Consider the following 12104-nt stretch of genomic DNA (forward strand, 5'->3'; position numbering starts at 1 on the left):
CCTACCCCCACCCCAACACACCTTGAGTTCTTATCCCACCAAGATCTGGTCAGGAACAGTAAACATCCAATCAGGAAAAACTAACAAAAAACTAGCTTCTATGCCCTAAACATACAAAGTAATAAGAAATGTTTCAAAGACATACATAAAAGATCAGCTTAGTCATAAAAAAAATACGAGACTTCTTTGCTGGTTCGGGAGGAAAGATCTTTACAATGAAGGCCTCAAGCACAGGCACAAGGGAGAGGTATAATAAACCTTTTGACCTGTGTGCTTAAGTTCTGGGGCCACCCTTCCTCAAAGCTACAGAACACAACCAGCTACTGCCTTGCACTCTCGTTCTGGACCATTTGCCTTTCCTGGCGTTAAAACCTCACTTCTAGTTTTAAAGAGATGCCCAGTAAATCAAATGTGGAATTTACAAAGGGAAGCCATTACACACTCCCCTCTTTTTAAAAAAAGTTTCGTTGCTTCCACATCCCCCTTCCCAATTCTATTCAAGACACTATGCAGAAATTTTGCATTGAGATCAGTATTTGCATTTCTTCTTATGACCAGTCACCGGTCGACACCTTCCTGCATCCTCCGCCGCTCTGGCTCAGACACCGTTTGGTATCACATCAGCAGACCAAAAGGCCCCAACTCAGATGTTATGAAAACATCCCATCTTCATCCCAAGCCTTTGATTCTTCTAGTCGAGTGATTTTGTAGAAGACTAAGAGCATCTGGCACCATCCTGTGGACAAAAGGCAAAACAGATCGCTGTCAACTCCAGAAGCCCGTGAACTGGGAGACTTTCAATGCTGGACACACTGAAATCCCCCATCACCATCTCAACATTTCTAATCTGCTAGAATTTAAAAATCTAAGCTACATCAAGAGAGTGTGTCTTCACAAATTATTTTGTTTTTATTCAGATGCATGAAAGCCTGATATACTCTGCTCATAAAAAGGAATGATGGTGCCTTGGTTAGTATATTCAGTTATCAGCACATTGCTAATTCAGATGTTGTGCTTTGGCAATGCACAAAGAAGTTTTTTCATGGCAGAAGCCCTTGTCTCTTCTCCCCCTGCCAAAATAAAAATTTAAAAAATCCAAGGCATGTAGTGCCATATAACCAAAATACCAAAGATTTCTAGATTCTTCAAAGGCCAGTTTGGGGAACTTTCAAGTCCTTTGGAGCTGTCTGCACACTCACATTTTTCCATATGTTCTGACAGTCTGGAGTATACCTCATCCGGAGTTGGGTAGAATCCTGGGTTATCTAGTTCAAATGTCTCCACGAACGTTTCATGGTCACGCCACCTGTTGATAATAATCTTGTCTCTCCGGCCACGCACCTTTCGCTTAGGAGAAGTTAGCAGAGCTGGTTAAGGGACTGTAGCCTAGCAAGTTGCCAGTTAGAATAATAGAGTTGGAAGGGACCCTGGTCCAACCCCCTGCAATGCAGGAATATGCAGCTGTCCCACATGGGGATCAAACCTGCAACCTTGCATTATCAGCACCATGCTCCAACCAACTGAGCCACCCAGACTTCCAAACTAAGTGGCGCTCAATGGAATAGGCTGCTCATAGTACAAAAGAAAGCTGCTTCCAGAAGTCTGGAGCAGGCATGCCCCTACCAAAGATGTACATCATTCCTACATTATAGGATCATCTGACGATCTCGCCTAATACAAGATTAAGCCTTTAGTGCTTTACCAAACCACATTCTGCCTGTAGACCAGGGGTGCCTGTTGGGTGCTCCCCAAGATGTTGCTGAACTACATCTCTTGTCCCTGGACCATTGACCACACTGGCTGGGACTGATAGAGAGAGGACAGCCACAGGTCTCCCAGCCTTGCATGGCCAATCCCTGCAGAAAGCAGGATTCAAGTGATGGCCCACCAGCAGATAGGCCTGTGCTGTGCTCTGAAGTCTTGGTGATCATCACCGGATGTCCCTGTGCCATCAGGTGACTGACGGGTGGGTAAAGCTAAAAGGTAAAGGACCCTTGGATGGTTAAGTCCAGTCCAAGGTGACTATGGAATGCAGTGCCCATCTTGCTTTCAGGCCAAAGGAGCTCGTGTTTGTCCACAGACAGGTTTCCAGGTCATGTGGCCAGCATGACTAAACCACTTCTGGCACAACGGGACACCGTGACAGAAACCAGAGTGCACAGAAACGCCGTTTACCTTCCTGCTGGAGCAGTACCTATTTATCTACTTGCACTGGTGTGCTTTTGAACTGCTAGGTTGACAGGAACTGGGACAGAGCAACAGAAGCTCACCAATTGCGCAGATTCGAACCGCCGACCTTCCGATTAGCAAGCCCAAGAGGCTCAGTGCTTTAGACCACAGCACCACGCGTGTATCAGGTGGGTGGCACTGGCCAGTGAGGCACAGAGGAGAAAAAGATCTGGCCCTCTGTCCAGATCAGGTTCTGCATCTCTGTCTTGCAGTTTGCTCAAAAACCTTATTTTCAGCACACTTTGCCTTCTACATGCCAGACTCAGAAGGAAACAATCAAAAACATTTTGTGATATAAAAAGTGATTCCTGACGTGGGTGAGGGAGGAGGGGAACTCCATCAAGCTCCCACCTGGCTTGGTGGGCATTCTAACTGCCATCAGGTCAGCTGCCTAAGGGAAAAACTGAATAGCAGGATCTGCCTTGACCCACTGGACATTGTCACCCTGGTTCTGAGTGGGGCGCAGGCAGGGAGATGCTCTTTAACTAGGATAGTGTTTCATAAACTAGAGTCTCCAGATGTTGTGAACTACAGTTCCCATCATCCCTGACCACTGGGGTCCTGCTACTTGGGGATGATGGGAGTTGTGGTCCAAAACCAGCTGGATGGAGACCCAAGTTTGGGAAATGCTGATCTAGGGCAAGACAAAGCCAGAACCCTTACAGGAGGCAAGAGCAATGCAAAAAGAATGATTGTATGGTTCATATGAGATTCTTACCAGCAGAGCCAGGATAGGAAGAGTAACTATTGCAAGGACACAGAGCACAATGATGGCTACCACATAGCCAGGGACACCTCGATGTATAACGGGAGGCTCCAGCCCATCACCTAAATAAATATTTAAAATTAAGAGAAGTCACAGAATCATCGAGTTGGATGGTTCCTAGAAGTTCATCTAGGAAGTTCATCATCCACCACCCACTGCTAATTGCAGGGGGAGAAAGCAGATTATAATTCAGAAGTGCTTTATTGGTCCAGTTTCAGATGGGGTTACAGTTTGTCTGAAGGAGCAGGTTTGTAGCTTGGGGGTAACTCCTGGATCCTTTGCTCTCACTTGAGGCTCAGGTGGCCTCAGGAGTGCCTTCCATCAACATCGACTGGTGGCCCAGCTATGCCCCTATCTGGATGAGGATAGCCTAACTACTATTGTCTATGCTCTGGTAACCTCAAGATTAAATTACTGCAATGCTTTCTCTTTAAGGCCCCTTTCTGAAACTTATACTGGCATACCTGCTACAGTAAAGGAGAATGGGTCCACTTGGAGATCTGAGGAGTCCAGATAATCCTTTGGGCCAACTGAAAGAGCCAGAGTCTGTAGGACATCCTTGCTTGTTGGAGCTGGGTGCTGGAATATCACATCTCCATGACATATCAGGGATCCACCGCTGCAGTCAGGACAAAGAGATAGGCTTAAGGATAGGAACCTGTAGGAACCGAGTTTTCAGCACTACCCTAGTGTAGAAACTTGGCTAAATTCCCAGTTGTGAAGAAAGGGCAGACCAGGCAAACTTACAATTGTGGAGAAGGGGTAAAAAGAAAAGCCCACTAATATATTTGGCTTCACACAATAAGAGGTGCAGCTAGTGGGAGAGTCACCTTGGTTTTAAAAGAGATAAGCTTAGCCTTTAAAAAAACAAGTCCAGTTTACCTAGGTTAAAAAGGTTGTGCAGGTTTTGCAAATGTAAAAAAGACTCACCTGCGAGTTTCAGCTTTCAGTGCCTAGTCTGTATTAGAGCAAGTGAAAATCAAGACAGAATTACTTACGTGATGTCTCGGATTGCCACTTGCAGGAGGTTTTTGTACTTCCCCAGAATATGTGTTAGCTGGAATAATAATAATAATAATAATAATAATAATAATAATAATAATAATAATAGAAGATGTTTACAGTTGGTCACTTGCTCTGCGAATCATTACTCAAAATCCTAGGAAATCATAAAGCTTAAATTCCTTCATTGGCTTCCTGCAAGCAGCAAGATCCTGCACAAACACCTTGCTTTGCCTTTTGAGCCTTTTGTGGCCTTACCAGCCTCATCTCTGCTTGAATATCCTCAATACGTCCCTGCCCCATAGATGGCCAGTTGCATCCCTTTTCATCATCCAGTGGTTTCCTGCTCCTTCTCAAGCAATTCCATCTTACATCCCTTGCTGTTGTTAAAGCAGCAGTTCACGTGCTTTTACCTATCTGGAATGTGTCTTTAGAGGGCAGGATGGAATGGGGCTAGTGAGAGTTGAAGGGCCAGACAGAGAGGTCTGAAGGGCCACATCCAGCTTATGGGCTGGAGATCCCCTGTCCTTATATTAGAGACCCTACCAACCATTAACGTTTAGTATTAACATCTCATGCCTACCACATCAGATATATCCTTAGCAATGTTCTGATGCTCTACAGAAGAACGATCCATCATTCTCTCATTGAATATCCTATTGGTTACCAAGAAAGACACTGGAAAGACCTGGAGACTTAGGCGTGACCCTGTAAGCAGAAAGCATGGGGTTAGGAGCAGAGAATTAAGCTTCCCACCTACTGCCCATCACCATCCCTAAAAGCAAGCCAGAAGGCGAGTGGCTACTGACCATTGATGGAGAGAGACGTGAGGTCCACAGAGTAGTTTCTAAGCCCCATCAGTGCTTTTAGAGCCCAGTCAATGTCCACATGAGCACTGGTATCAATATAGACATCTCCATTTATATTGACACCACCTTGGCTATATCTGCAAGCAACAGAAGGTGTGTTACCCTGTGCACATAAGAGAGTATCCCTACCCCCAAGTGGTGCTACAATACACCCTAAGGAACCCAGCCAGATGGGTGGGGTATAAATAATAAAATTATTATTAAGCAGGCACCTGACCAAACATGTTGAAAAACATTGACTGTTTTAACAGTTGGGATTGGTTTTGATCAGGCACCCAATCATACAGGTCTTTGAGGTCCCGCTCAAACAACAAGTTACTGGTGAAAAGCATTTTATTCCTAGTCAAGTCCAAAGGTTCCATCAATACATACCAAGACTACAACCAAGAGAAGGTTATCCAACTTTGACCAGCCTAGGCATTTAGGTACTAGATAGCTCATACCTCCAGCTCAAAAAGTATACACCAGCACTTTCTAGGGTTCAGATTATAAAGTATGGAAGAGGAACCTGTGAAAGCATCCAAAATATTGCCAGACTACAAGTCCCAACCATTGGCTATGCTGGCCTGAAAGTCAGGAGTTGGGAGTTGTAGTCCAACACTGAAGACTGCAGGTTCCCCTTTCCCCATTATAAAGCTTTGCTGAGATACAAACTGTTTGCTTGAGCCAGTACAAATCTAGTATAGGAGATGCCATGACCACAGATTTACCTTCTTCAAGAGTGGATCCTTCCCACTAGGACACAAAACAAAAGCCGATGCTTGTAAGCTGCCCAACAGCACCACTGCCCAGCCCCTAAAGGAGATTAACTCATGTACATACCCGACTTGATTAAGAGAGATATTCTGGACTGTGTACCGAGTTCCAAGCAACAGGAACACCTACAGACAAAAGTCAATGTTGTTCTTACTCAGAATTCATCAGCATGCAGATGTTAAACCTCAAAGCTGGAGCCATCACCGCCGGACAGAATCATAGAATTGTAGAGTTGGAAGGTTTGAATCCATGAGATTAATCCTGAGATCAAGAGTCTCATGCTTAGCAGAGTTTAGGGTTTCTATGGCAAACAAGGGAAGATGAGGCCACAAGAACCCTGTGAGCAGAGCTTGGGGGAGATTCCTCTTCAATGTGCCACAGCGTTGGTGGTTCAGCTGGAAGGTGAGCCAGTTGGACTGGAAAGGATAAAGCGGGGGGGAGCCTTGCAGAGGATGCAGCACTGCTCAGCCCAGCAGAGGATAACGGTGGGATGAGAGATCCATTGGGTGTGGATCCCAGCCACTAAGTAAGGGAGAATGGGGAGAAAGTGGGAATGTGTAAGGAAGCATGAAATGGAGGAGGAACAAGCAGAGATTTGGGAATTAACAGGAGCGGGAACAGGGCAAGTAACAAGAGATGAGAGCAAGGTGCTGACTGAAGCAGGAATAAGGGGAAAGAGCAGACACAGGGTTCTGAAGGCACTTGGGACTCACAAAGAGATAAGACAGGAATCTTCCCAAAGCCATTCCAGCCACGTCCTCCTTTGCTTCCTAATGAGGGCAAGACCTGACCATGGTATGTAAAAGCAGCACCTGACTCCAGGTGAACTTGCCCATTCATCCATTTGAAGGCCTTCTCAGATGCTGCCACTTGTGGAGGTTAGGCAGCTGCCAGTCAGAGGGGGCCTCCTCTATGGTGGCATGCCATTAATTATTAATAATATTAATAATTTATTTATACCCCGCCCATGTGGCCGAGCTTCCCCAGCCACTCTGGGCGGCTTCCAACCGAATATTAAAAACAACACAGCATCAGACATTAAAAACTTCCCTAAACAGGGCTGCCTTCAGTTGGCTTTTAAAAGTAAAATGTTGCTTATTGCCTTGACATCTGCTGGGAGGGTGTTCCACAGGGCAGGCGCCACTACCAAGAAGGCCCTCTGCCTGGTTCCCTGTAACCTCACTTCTCGCAGCGAGGGAACTGCCGGAAGGCCCTCGGACTGGACCTCAGTGTCCGGGCTGGATGATGGGGGTGGAGATACTCCTTCAGGTATACAGGACTGAGGCCATTTAGGGCTTTAAAGGTCAGCTATGTACTTCCCTCTAGATCAGGAGCAGGTGCCCAAGAGATTATGTTTCGACCCCCAGCTCCCATTGGCCCCAGACAGCCTGTTTGATGGTCAGGGATGATGGAAGCTGTGATCCTCCTAACTTTTGGGACTGCAGGTTTCCCATCACTGCTTTAGACATGACTTCCGGGCTTCTTCAACACCACAGATGCCAAGCAACCCCAAAGCACTGCTTACAAAACTTCATTATTATCTGCAATCTATACCTTCCTTTTATCCTGCACTCTTTTTTCCTGCCTTTTGCTCCCATCTGGTATTCTTAGGTGGCTTGCAATTCACTAAAACCAGGGTTGAGAGCTATTGTGGGTAAGGGGGGGTCAGTTTTCTAAGTAAGGAGTTGTCACCAGCACCAATAAGCTTAAGCAGGATGTGTCAGCCACTCTTAAAAGATTAGGCTACACTGCTGCAGCCACCAAACTACATCTGATTTAGCTGTAAGAATGAGAAAGGTAAAAAGAGAATTATTGCAACTAACTCACAAGAAGGACAGCATCTTCCAGACGTTAAGTCTCCCAAACCTGAAGCCAAAGATCCTTTCACCTCCAAATTACCTTGCGTCTTAGCTTTTCCATATGTTCCAAGTTCATCATGCCATCAAGTTCATCATGCCATGCTGAAGATCCCAGCCCCAGAACAGTGAATGATATAGCCAGCTTCTCTGGTTCTAGGTTTTTCAAGCTGAACCCTAGTGGAGATACAGTTAACATTCAAGGGACATAGCAATTAATAATAATTGCTTTTATTTCTCATGTTTTTGATTTGTTTTATAATTATTAATAGAAAAAGGAACATGCTTTCTTTCTTCCTTCCTCCCTCCCTCCTCTAGCTTATCAACTGACTGCTATTACTGCTGTATAGACAGTTGATTTTTTAAAAAAATTATTACTTTTCAGGTTTATACATTTCACTAATTTTTATACATTTCACTAATTTTACAATCATGTTGACATTTTAAAATTTTACTTCCTTCCCCCTCTTTCTGTGGCTCCTTAAATTTATTTTTAATATCTTCTGCACATCCAAATTAACCTAATTTACTCATTTATTCATCTTCTTTAAATATATAGTATAGGCAGTTGATCTTGAGACAGCGTGTGTGTGTGTGTGCGTGTGTGTGTGTGTGTGTGCGCGCGCGTGTGTGTTTAAAGAGAAAACTGCAGTAGAGACTTGGGTTCAAACCCCCTACTCAGTCACAGAGCTGACCTTGGGCAGGCACTCTCCCAACAAAATCTACCCTGCAGGGCTGTTGTTGAAGCAGGACCCTAGAGGATTATTATCCTTAGGCTTTTCATATAATCAGCTATTCATATAGCTGGTACAACTCTCTCCCTCTAGTCCAGACTAAAATTGTACACGAAACAGGAAGGGCTGACCACAATACCCCTACATGAACAGATGCACGGGGGAGTTATCGTCAGGAGATCCCCTCCTAGCCGAAGTTTCAATTCCCTGCAGTGGCGTAGCGTGGGTTGTCAGCACCCGGGGCAAGGCAAGTAATTTGCACCCCCTAACCCGTGGATTTGCGCCCCCTAACCCTAACCCCCAGATGTTGTGCCCGGTGCGGCCGGCCCCCCCTGCACCCCCCATGCTATGCCACTGATTCCCTGTTCCATCAACTAGGGAAAAGGTCAGACTGTACAGACAAAGGAAAGCAGAAGTTGGGAGTTGTACTCTGCGCATGGTCAAGAGCATGGCAGAATGCGCGCTCATTGGTTATTTTTCGCTGGCGTTCATGATTGTCTCATGATTGTCTCATGATCTGTGATGCTGCACTCAGGTATATAACTCCTGAACTCGAATTCTTTGGGGTCCCAGTCTTTTGGAAAGGATTCCAACTGGGTCCATTATTGCTCAGCAATAAACTTCACCTTTTTCTCCAAATTGCTGTGTCTGTCAATCCTTTGTCTCCACATAAGTGGGTACCACTGCCTAAATTTTGCAACATTGTGAGTGTAAAAGAGAGACCATGCACACAACTAAAATACTTGCAAAGCAAGTATTACAGTGCACAGGTAACATATCAAAGCGCTTGAGTGGGCAAATATGGTATACAGCTATCTTACAAGTAAACTGGCCTCATACTGTTAATATAAGGCTGAACATACTGTAGTTGTTCCAATATTCAACAATTACTATTCCCCCCCCCCCCAGTAAATTCATTTGCTACACGTCCTTCAATTACTCATCTATATAATACACAGGTTGTGTCAACTATGCTACATTCCATATAGTTTTATTCCATTGTAAGACGTCAAATACTTTATCACATTTCCAGTTTCTTGCTATGACTAGTCTGGCTGCAGCGATCATAGCTGTTGCAACTTCCAGATCCTCCTTGTCTTTACGATGGCTTTCAGATATTCCAACAGAGCTCACCTTTTGACTGAAGAGATTTCAGATCCACCCTCCAGCCAAAGAAGGTGTCCATTTCCCGCCTCTCCACCTCTGTGACAATTGTACGGATGATGTCCGAGGGTGTGGGAACAGGGCCTCCAGCATGGAACACAGCCACAGCCTCGGCGATCACAGAGCCATTCCTGTGGAGAAGCCAGGACCATGATGTATTTGGCCACCTCTTGTAGACCTCCTAGCATAACCCCATTGCAAGGAGGAAAGAATCCACTAGTCTCTGGAGTGCCATCAAATTGATCAATATGATCCCTTGTTCCTAGAAAAGCAAGTTTGGGATGACGTGCTATGACTAACCATTTTAAACTCTACTTGGAGAGCAAAGGTTTGGCCTCCATGCATTCTCAGAATGCCAGGAGGAAATGGGCCCTGGAATGTTCCCATTAAAATACTCATTTAAACATCCTTAAAGTATCAATGACTTCCATTCTTCTCTTTCCATAGTTCATTTTGCATATCATAAACTCCTGCACATTTTACAAAAACTAAACCATTCAGTATTCCATTATTGCATCCATCAAAACTTGTTTACACTGTTGAATTTATCTTAATGCTGCCAACGTTTTCAAGTGTACACAATTTTTTTTCCATATATTTCTCTAAACGTATGTTCTTGTTCTCTTATTCTATATGTTAAGTCTGCAAGTTGTGCATATTCTGTCAGCTTAAGTTGCCATTCTTCTTTAATTGGGACCTCGCTTATTTTCCATTTTTGGACTAACAAAACACAGGTCACAGTAGTGGCATACATAACTAAGCTTTTCTGACACCTGGGAATTTCAGTTTGGGTTATTCCCAACAGAAAGGACTCTGTTTTGGGGAGGGGGGGAAGTAATTTTAAACATTTTTGTTTCAATTCATTATAAATCATTTTCCTATACTCTTTTACCTTTTTACATGTCCAGCACATATGAAAGAACGTTCCCTCCACCTCTTTGCACTTCCAGCACTTATCTGATTCTGTTATTTACATATAGACTCTTCCCATTATGCAGGCTCCCCAACTTTGGGGAGAACTCTATGCCTGATCAACTGAATGAGAAGATTGAGACTTCCCCATTGAATGTGTGATGGCTAGGATGGAGCTTGTAGGCATGGGTCTCCTCCATTCGTCCTCCTCTGTTTAGATCTGGTGCCCCTCCAGATGTTTTGAACTGCAGCTCCCATCAGCCAAGCCAATGTGGGCAATGGTCAAGGCTGACTGGAGGTGCAATCCAGCAGTATCTGGGTGAGAAAGTCTGGTTCAGATACTCCATGTCTTGGTGCCACTCGCATTTCCAAGCCACCCAATGGTATTTGGCGGTAATTCACAGGCGCACTGGTGGTGAAGACCCACCTGCACTATACACTCAAAGCAATAATGTATTATTTAATACAGTTGTGATTTCCCCCTCTCCCAAAGAATTCTGGGAACTGTCGTTTGTTATGGGCGTTGAGAGTGGTTAGCAGATCCCTCTTCCCCTTGCCATGTTGCAGTTCCTAGAGTGGCGTATCAATCAAGCCCTCTTCCCAGGAACCTCTTGGAATTGTAACTCACAGCACCCTTAACAAATGGATTCCCAGGATTCTTTGTGGGAAGCAGCGAGCGTTTAAAGTGGTAGACTACGGCTTGAAATGTATAGCAGTGACCTGCTGAAGAGTGTAGGTCAAGTTGCACCAACAAACATAGATGAGGAATGAATGAGTTCTCTCTCAGCTTAAAGTGCACCTCAAAAAAGGCCTTTTTCTACATTGAAGGTGAATCCTAAGTTCACAGCTAAGCAATGTGTGATAATGCTCAAGAAATGAAAGCCAGGTACTTTCTGAACAGGCCAACCTTTTTCTCTCTGGAAACACAACAGTGCGGTTGATAAAGAGTAACTTACAAGAAATGGAGAATGTTTGCTTGAAGAAAGGTCTCATAGGTAGATAGCATCTTGTTTAACTAAAAGCAGAACACAAAGATGCTTATTTGTGCAGGGACTGTTTGCCCAGAAGAACATTTAGAATGCAGAGTTCCCACAGAACAAATATGCAGATGGAGATGAAGCTCAGTGTTTGCTCTTCCAGGACAGCAAGAGACAAATTGGACCAGACACATAACGATGCTGTTTTCACCTTAACTGCAGGGGTGGAGAACCTTTTTCAGTCCAAGGGGGACATTCCCTCCTAGGCAATTTTCCAGGGGCCACTTGCCAGTTTCAGAAGAGCCAGAGCACAAAGAGAGAAGAGCAACAAGTGTAGATGTTATAGTTTTACAGTAGGCTTTCTGGCCCTCTTTTTAAAAATTGCCGTATTTTTCGCCCTATAGGACGCACTTTCCCCCCTCCAAAAATGAAGGGGAAATCTGTGTGCATCCTATGGGGCGAATACAGGCTTTCGCTGAAGCTTGGAGACTGAGAGGGGTCGGTGCACACCGACCCGTCTCACTCTCCAGGCTTCAGGAAGCTATCAGCAAGCCTGGGGAGCCCTGTGGGAGTTCCCGCAGGGCTCCCTAGGCTGCAGATAGCAGCCTGCCACCCGGCACGCAGGGTGCCCTGAAGCAGAGCGCCCCGCGCACACATCCGCAGCCTGGGGAGCCCTGGGGGAGTTCCCGCAGGGCTCCCTAGGCTGCAGATAGCAGCCTGCTGCATGGAGCGCGGGGCGTGCTGAAGCAGAGCGCCCCATGCTTCGGGCAGACATCGGCCAGCCCCACAAGCTTGCGGGACAGCGGGGAGGCGCAGCGCCGCCATCCCGCTGATCCCCG

At 45.5% G+C, this 12104-nt stretch overlaps 1 protein-coding gene across 1 annotated transcript; it reads right to left on the reverse strand.

Moving 5' to 3' along the window:
• Positions 1-29: 29 nt before the first annotated feature.
• Positions 30-9605, reverse strand: LOC309328599 (uncharacterized protein). Its single transcript, XM_081838667.1, has 9 exons — positions 9347-9605; positions 7522-7655; positions 5689-5747; positions 4807-4943; positions 4581-4705; positions 3994-4052; positions 3460-3614; positions 2948-3057; positions 30-1347 (listed from the first exon to the last, which is right to left on the reverse strand). Exons 1-9 carry the CDS (start codon positions 9396-9398, stop codon positions 1087-1089), a joined length of 1092 nt encoding a protein of 363 aa, XP_081694793.1. The 5' UTR covers positions 9399-9605; the 3' UTR covers positions 30-1086.
• Between the last annotated feature and the right edge of the window lie 2499 nt (positions 9606-12104).

The sequence above is a fragment of the Podarcis erhardii genome (genome assembly GCF_964252035.2).
Source record: "Podarcis erhardii genome assembly, chromosome: 14".
NCBI classification, from domain to species: domain Eukaryota; kingdom Metazoa; phylum Chordata; class Lepidosauria; order Squamata; family Lacertidae; genus Podarcis; species Podarcis erhardii.